The following is a 16,478-nucleotide window of genomic DNA, read 5'->3' as shown; positions in this document are numbered from 1 at the left end:
AGTTGTATATTCTTTTTTTTGTTGTTTGTTTGTTTGCTAACCCCTCACACTAAAACTTTTCCGCCGCAGCACAGCGCATGGAGAGAGGACGCGAGATGGGGAAAACGGCGCTGCTGGCCGTGCTCTGCCTCTGTGTGCACGGGGCCGCCGGCTTAGATCCCGGTGAGTGCCAGTGGGGCGCGGGGCGGGGGCGGTTCCCGGCGGAGCCGGAACGTGCACGGGGCGGGGCAGGGCGGAGAGCAGCAGGGGCGTGTGGGGCTCCGTCTTCTCCTTGGATGCTCTGGGGCGTGGGTGGTGAGGAGAGCTCTGTGGGGCTGTAGCTCCCTGTCCTGCTGGTTAGTGGAGTGGGGTTGGGGAAGAAACGGGGGGACTCGCATCCCGTTAGGGAAGTTCTGGAGCGGCTTTGCGGTTTAGGCGTTTGGGATCTGCTTGGATTTTTTTGTTTGTTTGTTTGTTTTTACCCAGAGAGAGGTGGATTCTAAGAGTCCTTTGCTAGAGGCGGGCGGGCCCAGCCGTAGCATTACGGTTGGCATCTCGAGCCCTGTCTTGAGACCCGGCTTGCCAGGGCTCCCAGTCTGCGGTGTGTAAGACAAGGCTGAATGTCATCAGTGTCCTAATAATGCATTTGGGCAGCAGTTAGTGCCATTAACGTAACAAAATCCACTAGGAAAAAATGTTAACAGCGGAGTGGATGTCTCCAATATGTATTGACACACACCTGTAATATCTACATTTTTGTGTAGGCAGTCTGCAGGATAGAGAAAGTAGCACGTGTGCCTGTTGACTACTGGGTGTTTCCTGATATTCTTTAGTTAATGCACAACATGATTGCAGCTTTAGCAACCAACGAGTCTGATTTTGTTACACTACAACTCTTCAAATTTATGTTAGTGGTGCTGTGTCATGGTATTACTACCTTAGACATTGTATGGCAGACAAGTGCATCCTTTAATAGTCCACATACTTAAAAGTTTCCCAAAACTGCTGGGTGAAGCTTAAGAGTAGCATATAAGCTGTTGCTTTTTCACTGCAGATGCCTTTATCTCCACAGTGTATGAGGACACTGGAGGGAACTGCTCACAAGAAAGAGGATGGGGTGCTAGGGCACAGCCAGAAGAATGTATTCTCATTTTGACTCCAGTTTTGTACCATTAAAGGCAATCAAAAGCGGTTTTCATCGCAGTACCCAAGTTTCATATGCTAAAATAACTCTTCCCAGAGCAGACTTTCATCCCTCTAGGAACTGATTTGTCATAGACTTAATGGTTGCATTATTTCTCCATAGGAACAAACAATATGAAAACAGATTGTGTGGTTGTCCTAAAATTGTGTGTCACTTTCTTTGACACCATGGTAAAAAGATGTTTAGGAACCATGGAAAATACATGATGCAGCCTGCCGGGAATCTAGAGTATTTAATAAACAACATGGAAAAAGATACTGTAGGTGAAGATAACATTGGTGTTCCAGGAAAAGATAATACATTGCTCGGAGCACGTGCTGATCTCTATTTTTACCAGTGTAAATCAGGAGTCAGGGATTACACCATTTTTTAATGCTGTTGTGCGATGTGAGCTGTTGGCTTTTGCTGTGGCCATGTTTGGGGAAGAGCTGCCATGGCAGCTGTGGTGTGTCCTCTGCAGAATAAATGCCCTTCTGAGATGGCTTAGAGCTGAGGATCTTGTGCATCACCACGTGCTGTGGGCATACCATGAGTGGTTGAACTCCTCAGGAGGTTCACTGGAACGTCTTTGTCAGGAAGCACTTGTATGCTGTGGCTTTCACATGCATTCTTTCCTCCATATTACTGTACAGTCTGGCAGTGATTGTGTTTTATTGTCTTGGGCTAATTCCAGATATCCCAGAGGAGCTGATGGATGGCAGGATCTTTGCTGCTGGATTGAGTTTCAAGCCTCCCAGCTGCAGCTGAGTAAGCATCCATTTGGTAGGGAGCTCCTCGGTGAGCTGCAGCACCCACGTGCACAGTGCAGCAGCCGCAGCCTGCCCTCACACTGCCAATCTGCAGGGCTGGGCCACCTGGGCTCTGTGCTGTCCAGAGGTGCTCTCCTTCCTCTGGGAAGTGAGGGGGGAACTTAACCTCAGGGCTCTGCTGTCTGGAAAGCTGGAACTTCTTTTGCAGTAAGGTTTAACTGTAACCTTACTGAAGGGAAAGGTTTTGTCAGATTACAGCGCGGTAGTCTGCTTGCAGTTTATAGTGTAGATCTGGTGAAGCAATCATGTTTCCTGTTGTATAGCCTTTTAATTACAGCTGACCATCAGTTTGCCTCAGAGCTCTCTTAGGAGTTCAGTGTAACTGGTGGATGTTTTGTCCTAATGCTGGTTATCACCGGGAGGATGAGTTACTCTGTTTAACTCCAATGGGTTATGTAAATGTTTAATGTTATGTGCAGATGTTTGCCTCTATGTGTGTGGACTTGTGTTTGCACAGGCTAGCAGTATAACTTCTGATGATCTTTGCACCTAGCTAATAGTATTCCAATTTCTGTGTACGTAATGCCAGGATATTGTTTACTAAAGATTCCCGTTTAAGATGTATTGGAGTTACACTGATTCTTGCACATGTAGTATTACTGTATTTGGCATCCTGCACCTGATGCTGGCTGTTTAAGTTTTGATTCATATTCCAGATGCCTTCATTTCTTCAAAATTCACTATCTTCACCCATCAGACAATTGATGGTTTCCTGTGTTCAAAACAATTGCCAGGCTGTTGTTGGCTTCTCATGAAGGAAATTTGAATTTGGATCTCTTATTAGTGAGTAAACCTGTGTTTATATTGAGTCAGAATGTTTAACTCTGTGGGATGCTTTCAGAGTTGACAGTAGTCATGAACTGAATGGAGTTTAACAAATTGCAAGGCCAAGTCAGTGAAATGAGATTTAACCAAAAAAATGAGATTACTGACTTCTAGCTGTTTTTCTGCACTTCTGAGTTCTAAAATATCCTTTGTACCTTGATGTAGACAGCAGCTTTTTTACAAGATGAAAACAGATTTTTGTAAGGGAAAGTTTAAGAAAAGTATTGGAGTAGGTTAAAATGGAGTTTGGCAGCATTGCTGTAAATGAAGCCAGCTTCACTCTTAAACTGGTGGCTTAATTCTTAATTTTGCTCCCTTTCCAGTTCCCTAAAGAGTTAAATAACCCTTTCTGGGCATTGCTGTAGGCATGTGGTCAGTAAGGTGACCTGAAACCTTCATTTTGTAATGGGGGCTTGTTTTTGTCACTGTGCACCTGGAAGTTCTTGCAACACAGCGCTTGCCTTTATACCCCTGCTGAACCAAGCCTGAGAAAGTGTGATTTCTAGCAAAAGCATAGATTTGTTTCATCTACTAATTTTAACCTCCAGCTCTGTTCCTCATCGATGCCTCATCTAGAAATAGAGTTGCAGTCTCATCCCAAAAATGACTTCAATATTTCAGTAAGAATACACATAGATTTTTTCATCTAACTTCTACCATCTACATTATGTAAAACTTTGATGCAAATTCAATTAAATTCCTGTCCACCTGTCAGAAAAATGAGGAAGGCTCTTCATTTCGGATTTTCTTTGGTTTAACTAACTCAAGTTGAAACACATCATTAACAAACCTGTGGTATGTGTGGTTGTCTGTCTCTGCATTTCTTTGGCTTTGTGTAAGACTGCAGGGATGAGATCTGCTGTCACAATGTTTGACCAACTCAGATAGGATGTGATTAAAGAGATTTCCTTTTCTTGTTGATTTAAAGCAAGGTTGGTGATTTGGTGACAAAAGTCCATGTATGACAGTTTGGTTCTTAGTCTTTTAATATGAGTGAGTTGTACTTTGAAGTACAAAAATTGAAATAGCAAATGCTTGCTTTCCAGAGTAATCTGCTTTGTAGCCATGACTTTAAATTATTTCAGTATTTATTGAGGTCAGTATGCACTGTAAGTGTGTATCTGTTATTATGTACATGCCTCTGTTTCTAAAATTTAATACACCATAGGTGGGAAATGAGGCAGTGCTGCAACATCTGCAGAATGAGGAACAGGGTGATCTTGTTCTGATACCCAAACAGAATTTGCAGTGCCAAACTTGGGCATCTCTCGAGGATGGCTTCTGATTAGTGTCATTGAGAAGTCAGTAACAAACTCAACAACACGCACTTGCCTCATCCAGATGGTATCTTGCTGCTTGGATTTGAACATGTGTGAATGCTGCACACCATTATATTTCTTCTGAGCAGAACGGATGCTGCAGTAATTTCTGACTTTCTAAATCCTCCCACAACATATCGAGGTGAGGTACATGTTGTGTTGCAAATTTGTTTTCACAGAAGCTTATTTCTAGAAAAGATGCATTCTGAACCTAAGTGCAGATTCTGGCATATGTTTGTAATTGAGAACACACTACACAATGGGATTTGGATTTAATTTGGGTTTTGGTTGATTATCAGATATGTTTAATTCAGAAAGGAAATGATTTCCAAATATGAAGGGAAGCACTATTAACTGGAGAGCAGGTGGACTATTATTATTTGCCTTCCTGTGTGGAACAGGAAGACACATAATTGAAAGTCCTTGCCTTGTTGCCTTAGATTTGGAAGCTGTTCCTGGTCTTTCAGGGTTTTACTAGTTTGCTGCTGAGTGAAAAAGTATAGCTGATATTTAACCAATTAGTCTTCACTTCTTTTTTTTATTTACGATCTCTTTGTTGTGAGAAAATGAAGTTTTGAGTCTGCAGAAACAACTAGAAGTGGACAACTGCTGAGAAAGCCAGCATTTAACTTGATAGATTGCTTGTTTTCTATGGGTGAAGTCTTATCTTCACCATTATATGAATCATTCTGCATATTGGGAGAAAAATGTTTCTCCTGAGCCGCATCCTTTCTTGAGGAGGAAGGGGGCTCACAGTGTAATTATGTGGGATTAGCTGGGCAGCCTAGCACAGCCAAGGTCAAAAGTAAAGCTGAGCTCTGCCTCTGTTCAGCAAGCAGCTCCTGCTAGCTTCTTTGTGCAAGCTTTGCTTTCATCAAGTGTGCAGGAACGCAGGCAGCATTAAGCAGTTGGTTTAGTTGCAGGTGACTGCAGTCTCTCCAAGGCTTGTACATTAGCTGCCAGCCAGTGTGCTGTCTGTGCACCTTGCGCTGCAGGGCTTGGTTAGACTTTGACTTCTGTGGCCCTCCAGGGACAGCAGGACCCTCACAGACTTTGTACAGCTACCCAAGGGCTGAGTGAGGTCAGGCAGGAATCTGCATGCCCTTGAATGAGAAGACCAGAAAACAAATTTTAGAAACAATGATCAGTTTTTCTGCACATTGAGGCACAACTTGATGGAGACAGAGAGATGCACCAGACCTAGGAAGAACTTTTTCTTCAGTGAGCAGAAGTGCTTTGGCATGCCTAGCCTGGGGACCTCACTGTGCTCTGGGACATCTCCTGGTGACTTGGAACCGTGTGTGTGTGTGATCACACGCCAGGAAACAGCACTGAGAAAGATGGAGCTGGCCTGAGTTCAGCTGCACTTGGAAAACATCAATATTTGCTAAAAGCAAGTTGCCAAAGTTTGGCCTGGTTTCAGGAAAGCACTGGGTTTTAAGCCCACAGTTAATGACAGGTAATGCCATGGTAAAGAAGTGATATTTGTGATGAGGTTAGAAGATGTGCTGTTAAAATATGTGATAGTATGATGAGAAACTTGCTGCTCTCCTGCATGTACTGTGATTCCTAAAAGGAATTTATGCCTGTTGGACAGCTGGGCAGGTTCTCATTGCTTTAGCAGTGGTTTTGGAGAATGAGCGATTTTTCACCCTTTGGTTTCCCTTCTACATGGAGCTGAGGGAAATGAAAACAGCATGTTCCATTTCTTGCCTGTTCCTAATCTCTCTCCAGCTTCATAGACTATGACTTCTGTTTGTCCTAATACTTCTAAACCACTGCTCTGTGTTTATTATGATCTTGCCCAGTAGAAGCTGAGATGAATTTTGAGGGGATTGAGAGCAAGTTTTCCTTAAGAACACCTGCAGAGCCTGATGAGGATGTCTGCTACCTGATTCCTGGGCAGATGGACAGCTTGGCACAGTGCAATTTCAACCATACCAGTAAAACCTTTGTGGTGATCCATGGCTGGACGGTAAGAAGAAAGGGGTGGCATGTCCCTTTTGGTTGCACCCCTGATAATCTGTTAGATGCTTTGGTGTCTATGTGCCACACATAATATCAAGGTCTTCCTTTTGTCTTTTAAATCATCACAACGTAACAGGTGACAGGAATGTATGAAAGCTGGGTCCCAAAGCTGGTGGATGCTCTGTACAAGAGGGAACCTGATTCAAATGTTATAGTTGTGGACTGGCTGGTTCGAGCTCAGCAGCACTACCCAGTGTCTGCTGCTTACACAAAGCTGGTGGGAAAGGATGTTGCTATGTTTATTGACTGGATGGAGGTAAGACATGTAGTCATGTGCATCTCACATACAATCATCGGGGGACACAACAGCAGTGCAACAGTTTTATCTTCATGCCACTGTTGCAGCAGACATAAAGAGTTAATTGTCTCCTTTTGCATAGACTGAGTTAAGCTGTGGCAGACTGTGTTCAACTGGGCTGGTAAAATCCCAGCTTTAATCTAAAGGCTGTCCCTTTGACAAGGCGGCCTTTTGTATTACAGCCCAGAGATTTATTCACCTTGTGGTCTATGGAGGCCTGTGGGTCCACGGAAAATTTCTGAAGGCTCTGTGAAAGGTAGCTTTGAAAGACAGGTTTCTACATATTATATAGCAGCCACCACTTGGAAAACTGTTAGAAATGTGACTTGCCTTTGGGAAATACTTAGGTGATCCAAAAGCTGGGGGGGAAAGAATGGCTGAAAACATTGTCTATGATACAGAGCCTTAGATGTTCTGTCCATAATTCTGCATTTTTCTCTACGTAGATTCTTTTTTTTTTTTTTTTGCCTTAAAACAGTAAACTCAAGCAAGCTTATCTAGAGCAAAGTTATGGGGTTTTTTGTTATTTGTTGGGTTTTTTTTTTTTGTTAGTTGTGGCCCGAAGAGAAATTGCAGTTTGTATCAAATATTTTCCTTTGTCATCTGATGCTGTCCTGTTTGATATCAGATTTTAAATGAAGCTTTCCTCTGCAGGAGAAATTCAATTACCCTCTCAACAATGTTCACTTGCTGGGGTACAGTCTGGGTGCTCATGCTGCTGGGATTGCTGGGAGCCTAACCAAGAAGAAGGTGAACAGAATTACTGGTAAGAAAACCTGTGGTCTTCTCTTCGTACTGAAATATTACCAGAATAATTGTTGCTTGTTGGGTGTACTTAGGTTATGCGTTCATTCTACACTGAATCAGAATCTGATATTTTTCTAGCAGAAATGGAAAAGATTTATAAAAGATCAACACAGGGTAGTAGTGAGTGAGAAGCCTTGCTTTGCTTATGTGCAAGAAATGAGTAAGTAGGTGGATTTATTGGCCATGAAGAAACTTGGTTGGGGGAATGGGATTGTAGTTTGCCAAATGTGAGTTCTGAGGAAGATCTCGCAGCTGCAGAACTTCAGGTAGTTGTCTTCATCCAGATGGTCATCCCTTGCAGATGCTGGGATCCTGTTCAGGAGGAGCAGGAGGTCAATCCGCCTGCGGTGGTTGTAGTACCTGCAGAGCTCATTGTTGAGGGAAGCTATACATGCAAGAGGTCCGTGTAAGTTCAAGAGAAGACTAGATAAATGTTCTGAAGAAATCTGCTGTTACTGAAAAATAAGTTGTAACAGGTGGCTCAAATAATTTCAAAAATAATATTGGGAAGAGTTTTTGGAAGGGTAAGGAAGTACACTTATGCTTGATCTGCTCACATGCATTACTTAGATGTCTGGTTTGAGTCATTTTTATAATTTTGGAGGCTGAGTAGTATGCTAGATAAGGTAGTGTGCTGTGGCATGACTGGTTTACAGCCTGGTGCCTGGAGAGTTGAGCTTTTCATTGCCTCAGCACTAATCTCAGTGAGAAATGAAGTGCCACTGTCAGCAAATGGGGCTAAGAAAATCACTTGTCTGGTTTCTTCATTGCCAAGATAGCTTCAGGGCCACATTCAGGGCAGAGCCCAGCTCCCTTCTTCCTAGCATCAAGAGCCCTTTCAGCAAGACCCACTGTCATCTCAGATCCATGGGGATGCTGCAGGGTGGCCTAGGTAGCTGTAGCTTCAGGAAGGACTGATTCCTGAGAGGCAACGGGTTACATCAGGTGGCCAAAGCATTATTTCCTCTACCCTTCCTTCCTCTCAGCCTCCTGTTTTTTTTTTGTTTCACTGAGGTTGCCAAATCACTCAAACACCAGTGGCCCTTGCAGTTGTCCTTTGGTGTCCAGGATGGACTTTTTCCTGGGAAACAGCATTGCCTTTAAGCACAGGAAATGATGGAATGTAGTCCCTGAATCTTTCACAGCAGTAGGAGGCAGCTCACAGTATGTTCAGCTGATCTAGGTGGGCAGAGCTGGGTGTAGGAAATAGAGCTTTCCCCACAAGACATATATCAGCCATCTCTTAAGTAGTTTGTCTGGATGCAAGAGATGGCACTGTAACAAAAGCTGTTTATGCATGCCTTATGAATAGGAGTTCTTGCTCACTGGCAGAATGGATCTGGTTGTTCTTTTTTTTTTTTTTTTTTTCTTTTCCAGCTGCAGCATTACTGACACTATGTTAGAATGTCACTCCCCTTAGGCGTGTGAACAGTGAAACTCTCATTTACATTTCCCAATTTCTCTAGTAGAGAGCAGCAAGATGCTTTCCATACTTCATATACTTCAAATAGAAATTAACAGTTTTTTTGTTTCTCGACAAGAGGGGAAAACACCAAGGAAAATATTTATTAGCATTTCTCTGTCCACTGGAAACACTACAGCTGTGGAGAAGTTACCTGTGCTTCTTTATGTGTTTACATATACCTTATGTTTGAAATAGTGACAGCATGTAGAGGTAGCGTATTTAGTTCTCCTGCCTACATGGTGTTACTTAAATGACTCCACTGTAATGTCTTCAGTGATGCCATATGAGTAGTCCAGCACAACGTGGTACCTAAGTTTGGCATTTTCTGTCATTGCCAGTGTTTTGACAGATGTTCATCTCTGTTATTCCTTGTGGTTTGCAATAAAGGTCTGGATCCTGCTGGTCCCACCTTTGAGTATGCTGATGCCCCTATCCGCCTCTCCCCGGATGATGCTGACTTTGTGGATGTTCTGCACACCTACACTCGAGGCTCTCCAGATCGCAGTATTGGGATTCAGAAACCTGTTGGACACATCGATATTTACCCTAATGGTGGAGGTTTCCAGCCAGGCTGCAACTTGGGGGAAGCTCTCCGCCTGATTGCTGAAAAAGGCTTTTCAGGTGAGGCTGCTCTGAAACAAACAATATAACATCTGAAGGGAGATCTGTATCCATATCGCTGCTTTGGATGACTGAGGTTTACTCCTTTAAGTGCTTTCAAAACTCCTGGTATAAAGCCCAACTAGTATTTCTTGCTTGTTTATGTCACTGCTTTCAGTTTTTTGTGTGTGCATACCTATTCTATATATATATTTTTTTCTTTGAAGATGTGGATCAGCTGGTGAAGTGCTCTCATGAGCGATCCATCCATCTCTTTATTGACTCGCTCCTCTATGAAGAGAAGCCCAGCATGGCCTACCGCTGCAACACAAAAGAGGCCTTTGAGAAGGGCCTCTGCCTAAGCTGCCGGAAGAACCGTTGCAACAACTTGGGTTATAAAGTCAACAGAGTGAGAACAAAGAGAAACACCAAAATGTACTTGAAGACCCGCGCTCAGATGCCCTACAAAGGTAGGTTCTGCAGCTTATTGGTAAGCATTGCTGCTGCTTTTGTTCAGCTGTGAACCAGGGTGGGTGCATAGATTCATTAAGATTGGTAAAGATCATTAAGATAATGAAGTCCAACTATTACCTTATAGCCACTGTGCACACTGAACCATGCTGCAACTGGGTAGTATTGCTGCATTGATGCCTACAGTGAGCAGGGGTCAAGCTTGACTGCATTTAGCTTATCTGCAAGTTAAAGTTCAGGATTAGAAAATAATGTCATTTTATTCAAGATGTGGTAATGGAGTTACAATACAACATGAAGGGTGTTCTGGAAGAAACTTCTAAGTGATAGAATGAAAGGAAGATTTACTCTGCACCCCGGACAGTGACTCAATTTGGAACAACTGAATCTTCTGAATTTTTTCATTATTTTCATCCAGTTGAATTTTTCCTGCTGCTGGGAAAATAATCAGAAGGGCTTAGCCTGATGAGTAATTTATTTAAAGATGTGCAGCCATCAGACTTGTCAGATTCTCATACTGTTTTTGCCAGAAGACCACACCCATGTTAAAATCTCATAGCAGTTCTTGTCTTCCATTACCACTGTGGTAGGCCTGCAATGGACCTTGCAGAAAGAACTGGATGGCATTCAGCTAGCAAAATAACTGCAAGTTGGAGTTTATTTTTTTTTTACTTATTTTCTCTGTAGCTTTGACTGTGCCATGTGGTATGTTTATTGCTGTGTGCATTGTGTGATGAAGCAGCAATCACAAGGACATTCCTGTTTTAGAATATGTTTTAGAACGCTGTTTTAGAATAGCTGCAACAACAGTCTTTTGTTGGCCTTTAAGTCTTAATCTGTGGTGTCAGAAGGCTGAATTCCCTTCGCCAAAACTCCTGTATTAGGAGGACATAGCTCTTTTGCTTCATGTAAAGGGTTGCAAATATTGTACATTATCCTGAATGCCCACAGAGCTTGGTTTAATGATACTTATGTATACCATCATAGGATATGTGCAGGGCTTTTTGTGTATTTGTCACTTGCAGTCTTTTTGGAGCTTGAGAGTTTTCTTTTTTTCATAATGGCTTCTTCTTTTGTGCTCTTCTTCCAGTCTTCCATTATCAGGTCAAGATACATTTCTTTGGAAAGACCAATGTGACCAAGGTAGACCAGCCATTCCTGATTTCTCTGTATGGCACTCTAGATGAGAGTGAGAACATTGCTTTCACACTGTGAGTAGCTACAAAAAACAATTATGCACTGCTTAGTCTGGACTAAATCAGTTAAAAGCCCCTGCTGAAGTACTCAGGGTTCTAGCTCCAGCTCCAGAAACTCATCTTACAGGGTCCCAGAATCTTTATTGTCTTTGATCAAGTAGATGCATTATTCATCCATTGAAAAAACAAAGAGTCTAAGCTCTGTAGACACCATTCCTTATAAGAGATCTGAAACATGGATGTGAGAAGGTCAGACCAGTAAGAATTTTTGTGGTGTGGATTTTTTTTCCCCATTTCCTTTTTGAATCTTTGTAATGTTCCACCTGTGTTAAAGCCCCTTCCAAACTAGACTGTGACCTAGAATTAATTGTTAGATGTCCTCAAGGTGGAAGCTGAGGGAGATATGTTTCCAAAGCTCTGCTAAGAAGCATAAATCAGTGCTTACATGCTCTGTATGTGGGCTGGAAGGGAATGGGGCTGGGAAGCACCAAAGTGTGTTTTCTTGACAAGGAAATGCTTTACCAAAACTGTTCCTTGCTGGTTCTTGTCTAACAAACCCCTGAGAAACACCAGCAATGGAGAAGGTATCTCTTGCACGGTTATCTGCCCCAGGATTTTTTCTAGCTTCCAGCAGAAACTTTTCCAAGTGTTTCTGCAAAATCATCAGGTGTCTTTATCTTGTTCCATTCACTGGAATTATGGTGGACAGTTTTCTTTCTCCCCCTCTTAAGTACAAGAGGCCTTGGTTTTATTTTCTCCTCAAGTTTTCTGTCCTTTAGATTAGAAAGCTACTATCCTTCCAATTTTTCCGTAGCTTTCTTAAGACTTTTAGCCTTTCTGGCTCTTAAGATTTCTTCAATAATTTTTTTTTCTTTTTCTCTGATTCCTTACAGGCCTGAAGTCTCTTCTAACAAGACCTTCTCCTTCCTGATCTACACAGAAGTGGACATTGGTGACCTGCTTATGCTAAAGCTGCAGTGGGAGAAAGATACCTTCTTCAGCTGGTCAGACTGGTGGACTCCATTTGCATTCACCATCCAGAGAGTCAGAGTGAAGTCAGGCGAAACTCAGAAAAAGTAACTTGCTTTGGTTGCCTTGAATTGTACTTGCCAATGTTTCCTTATTCCTGTTATCTCATAGGGCGGGACAAAACATGGAAAACAGTTGCAAATGAGTGCAGCACTGATAATCAGGACTCTTGCAGCGGCAAACCTGCATTTATTTCAGCCAGATTCAGCTGTTTTCTTCCACTAGGATCTGCAGTCTGTAATTTCACTCCCACAGGATTCATTTGCATCCCTGTGTTCACTTGCCTCAGATTGCTTACAATATGCAAGAGAGGATCTCCATGAGTGAGCTGCTCTGATCATGTTTGCAGTTCCTTTCCTCCTTTCATTTGCTGGACATTTGTACAGGTTTTCTTTCAAAGATGGAGATTTTGGAAAGGTTTCTAAAAAGTGCATTTGCTTGGTAGATAATAAGTTGGGTTTTCTTGGAAGTTGGGGTTAGCTGAGTGGCTGGGTGGGAGCTTAAACACATAAACATTGCAGGATGTTGCTAATACATGAATGCTAAAACAGCACTTAGTTGAATCAGTACTGCTTTCACCTGAATCTTTTGGAGTATTTAGATTCATTAGATGTGAGATGTTAGCAAAAAATATATCTGGAACAGAGAATACGCATATCATGTGTAGTATCATGAATAGTACGTTACTCCTTTAAATAAACAAGGCTGTCCCTTTATCAAAAAGCAGTTATCAGAACAGAACTGAACAAATACAGGGGTTGGGAAAGTACTGATAAATGGAAAAGCAACTGCTTAGGTTTGCTGGAATTGGCAACCGACTCAGTGCAAATATTGAAGGAAGTAAGGCTTTCTTCCAAGATCATTAACCTGGAGAAAAAGTCATATGACTGTAGTAAATAAAGAAGATATAAAGAGTTGTGGTAGAGCCTCTGGTCTCTTAGCCAAAAGATTTTTATGCAGAAGACTAATGAAACTTAGGCTGTTGTTTGAAGTCTGTATCTGATGTGTTTTCCTAGTTTTTCTTGCATTAATACTCTTTGAGAATTCTTTTCTAACAATCTTCTGCCAGTGATCCTCACAGGTTGGTAAAGTAGTAGTACCCACACGGTAGTGTGAATGCTGCTGTTTGGTGTACTGTTTCTACAATTAAAATAGGATGATCTGAATGTCCAGTATTTCTTTCACAGGGTGGTATTCTGTTCTCGAGATGGCAGCTCACGTCTTGGTAAAGGAGAAGAGGCAGCAATATTTGTGAAGTGCCTTGAGCAGCCTGTCAGCAGGAAGAGGGGAGGGTAAGAGTGAGCATTATTGTCTTAAGGCTGTGGGAGGATTTCATACAACTTTCAAGATTTGGCCGATTTCTGCACTCATCTAAAAAATTCAGAAGCATCCCAGCTCAATCTAACCTGAGGCAGCTTTGGGCAGCTTAAAACCCCCAACTGTCATTCTCTACTGACCATCTCCTTGTGCGGCTGTTAGCACTTCTGCAAAGCAAGTGCAAGTCACTATCTCTCACACTCTCACAGCAGCCAAAGGGGATTTACAGACCAAGTGCTCAGAGGAAAGCTTTGCTCTATCTTAAGATGTCTGAGATTCACCACTAATGCAGGGATGTCCAGGCACCTGCACTCAGTCAGTATTGAGCCCTTTCATCTCACAAGCCAGTTGCAGATCTGGAGGCTGCTACAGAGCAAAGCAGACACATGCAAGTGCATTTTTCTTTTTTGATTAGTAACTTTTCTGACCTAGATTAAACTTTCAGCTTTGAGGCCAATTTTATTTGGACTTCATCCATTAAAGTTTGAACTGAAGAAGTGGTTATATTTATTTTAGTGCAGTTGCTTTGAGTGAAAGGTCTCATGGGGACATTTGTAGACTGAGATCTGAAGCACATGTGTGGATCTTCACTCCAGGGCAATGACCTGGTGAGCCCTTGAGAGAGGTGTGTCTTTGTCACACACTTGTAAAATCCAGCAGTGACCAAGAAAAGCCCAAACACAACTCTCCTTCTAAGTAGTAGTTTTAAAACTAAGCCTCAATAAGACAAATGAAATAAGCACCTCATGTCCTCCTCTTTAACAAATCTGTATTTTATTTTATTTTTCTTTCCACAGTGCCAAGAAAGCCTCTAAAGAAAATTCTGCACATGAGTCTGCTTAAAAAGTGGCAAGAATGAGAATTTCCACACTGGGGAGGAGGAGAGAGCCTGTTCATCCCTGTGAAGTGGATGTTCAGATCGGAATGTATAGAAATATTTATCTACTGCTGGCTTTTTTGCCTGCTCTATCTAGCTGTATTAGGAAGCTTCTTGTAAGGAAGTCTCAGCATACAAAGTTACTAACCATAAAGTTACATTATCTGAATAGTTAAAAACAAAGAAACCCCTGCAACAACTTGCCAAAAGCTTGAGTGTTAGGAAGGAATAAGTAATTTTGCTTAATCGTGGTGCCTTGTGACAGTTTCTTGATGTCAGCTCCTCTTTAGCAGTTTTGTAGTATTTATTGAAAAGACACAAAGCTTCTGAACCTGGTCTCTTTTTGGTGTTTTTTTTGTTTTCAATTTTTACTTTTTAAGAAATCTTCTGGAACTACAGATCTTTTTTCTTTCTTTCTTTTTGTTGTTGTTGTTCTCCTGGCCTTGCTAACTGAATTTTCAGACAGTTCAGCGGCTAGAATTCATTGTCTTCAAGTGTGTGTTTGGCAATTGAGTAGTTTTCTCATGGAAAAAACGCCCTTGTGTGTAAAGCTATAACAGAGATGTCAGGGACTGGTTCAATATGGGGATGAATCTTCTGGGTTGTGTTTATGAATGTGATTTACTGGGTGTAGATGCCAATGCTTCTTAGCAATAATTATAATGTGTTAAGATATGTAATCCCATGCAGCTTATCCCGGAATAAATAGCAATAGGAGAAGACAGCAATACCAGTGTCCTCTGCAGACATTCAACTTTTTGTTCATGCTTTCATCCCTCAAGAATGGCATCATCTAACTTCCATCACTAAGAAACTGCAATGGAATTAAGCTACAAAGAAATGCAGAGAATGGATACATATATATATTTACCACTTACTTGCATCCGAGATACCAAAACTAAGAGCATCAATGCTGTTTAAGACTGAATGTCAGTCGCTCAGCTGAGTGGCAGCTGTATACAGTCTTTGGTGCAACTGAAACCAGTTGACAGGTGACAAATATACTCCTGCTTCCATGTGCTGGAATTGGGACTTCCAATGACCAGCCCCTGCTGCTTGGCTGTGATAGAATGGTACATACTAGGAGTTGCTTGGTGTTTTGATCTGAGGTGGAATTCAGCAGGGAACAGGAGCTGTGACATTTAAAGGAACCTGATTTTTGTGATGCACAAAAATGAATGCTCTGAAAAACACTTGAATTAGACACGCTGTGAGATACCAAAAATAGATGTATTGAAGGCTTTTTGCTTTTCCTTTCTTTAAGCAATGCAAAGTTTTTCTTATGCTTGGAAAAAAAAACAATATCTTTTAGCTTTCTAGGCAATAAACAAAAAACTGGAGAGGCAGAAGAGTTTGACGGTAGGCATTTGGAGAAGTGTAATGTGAGGTACTGGTGCTGGTTTTCAGTCTTTGCCCACGTGTGCAAGACAAAATGTGGAAGTGGTGATCCTTCAAGATCCTATATTTGATACAAAACCAACAGAAATACATGTATGTGCACAGTTGTTTTCTTCCTAGCCATGGCTGCTAGTGTATATGGGGATAAAAGTTTTAACAGTGCAATACGTTGGAATATTAATAACTCCAAAACTGGTTACATTTGATTTCCTCACTATGGCGGAGATAGGATGAGTCATTGAGGGTGGGGCTGAGTATTGAGCCACTGCTTTTGAAGCCTCTAAAAATAAATACAATGACATATTCCTTCTAGACTTCACATTCTGTTGCAGTTTTCTCTTTAAGAGTGAAAATTCTCTGGAAATAAAATGTGTGTAAACAGATGTGCCTTTAATATAGGATCTAATACAAACACATTCAGAACTGGGATTCAAAATAATGAAGGTTCTTTTACATGGGGACACATGATTTAGCCTTGAATGTTATTTATTAGCTGTAAATACCATATTTATGTGTTTAAAGGTAGTTTGTATATATTGCTAAAGTTGCATAGAGTCTTTACATTTATACAGTTGTGTGGTATTCAGCCTGTATATAGCTTACAGAAAGATTTTTATTAACAAACCACTTACATTGCATTATTTCCTGTGTGGTTAATAAGCTCTTAAAAAAAGAAAGCTCCTCAGTTTTGTACAAAATGGAGACCTGTGGTTTTAATAAAACTCTCAAACTGATGCCAAACTCACTAGTTTCATTTTGATGAATTAGACTACTGTATGTCCTTATATGAAGTCCATAGCCTTTTACTTGGATTCTAAGATAAGAAGATGGGGATAATTTTTTTTTAATACAAGTT

General features: G+C 41.6%; 1 protein-coding gene across 4 annotated transcripts; it reads left to right on the top strand.

Moving 5' to 3' along the window:
• Nucleotides 1-6: 6 nt before the first annotated feature.
• Nucleotides 7-16,356, top strand: LPL (lipoprotein lipase). Of its 4 annotated transcripts, none has more exons than XM_010725977.2 (10): nucleotides 7-162; nucleotides 5,948-6,111; nucleotides 6,241-6,420; nucleotides 7,117-7,228; nucleotides 9,122-9,355; nucleotides 9,562-9,804; nucleotides 10,896-11,016; nucleotides 11,895-12,077; nucleotides 13,218-13,322; nucleotides 14,145-16,356. In XM_010725977.2, exons 1-10 carry the CDS (start codon nucleotides 78-80, stop codon nucleotides 14,188-14,190), a joined length of 1,473 nt encoding a protein of 490 aa, XP_010724279.1. In that variant the 5' UTR covers nucleotides 7-77; the 3' UTR covers nucleotides 14,191-16,356. The 4 variants fall into 4 exon arrangements, with proteins under 4 accessions (XP_010724279.1, XP_019466131.1, XP_019466130.1 ...); XM_019610586.1 differs by having other exon boundaries at nucleotides 5,945-6,111; XM_019610585.2 differs by lacking the exon at nucleotides 7-162 and adding an exon at nucleotides 1,756-1,930.
• Nucleotides 16,357-16,478: the final 122 nt, after the last annotated feature.

Source organism: Meleagris gallopavo, chromosome Z (assembly GCF_000146605.3).
Source record: "Meleagris gallopavo isolate NT-WF06-2002-E0010 breed Aviagen turkey brand Nicholas breeding stock chromosome Z, Turkey_5.1, whole genome shotgun sequence".
NCBI lineage: Eukaryota > Metazoa > Chordata > Aves > Galliformes > Phasianidae > Meleagris > Meleagris gallopavo.
This window is presented reverse-complemented; position numbering and strand designations above follow the sequence as displayed.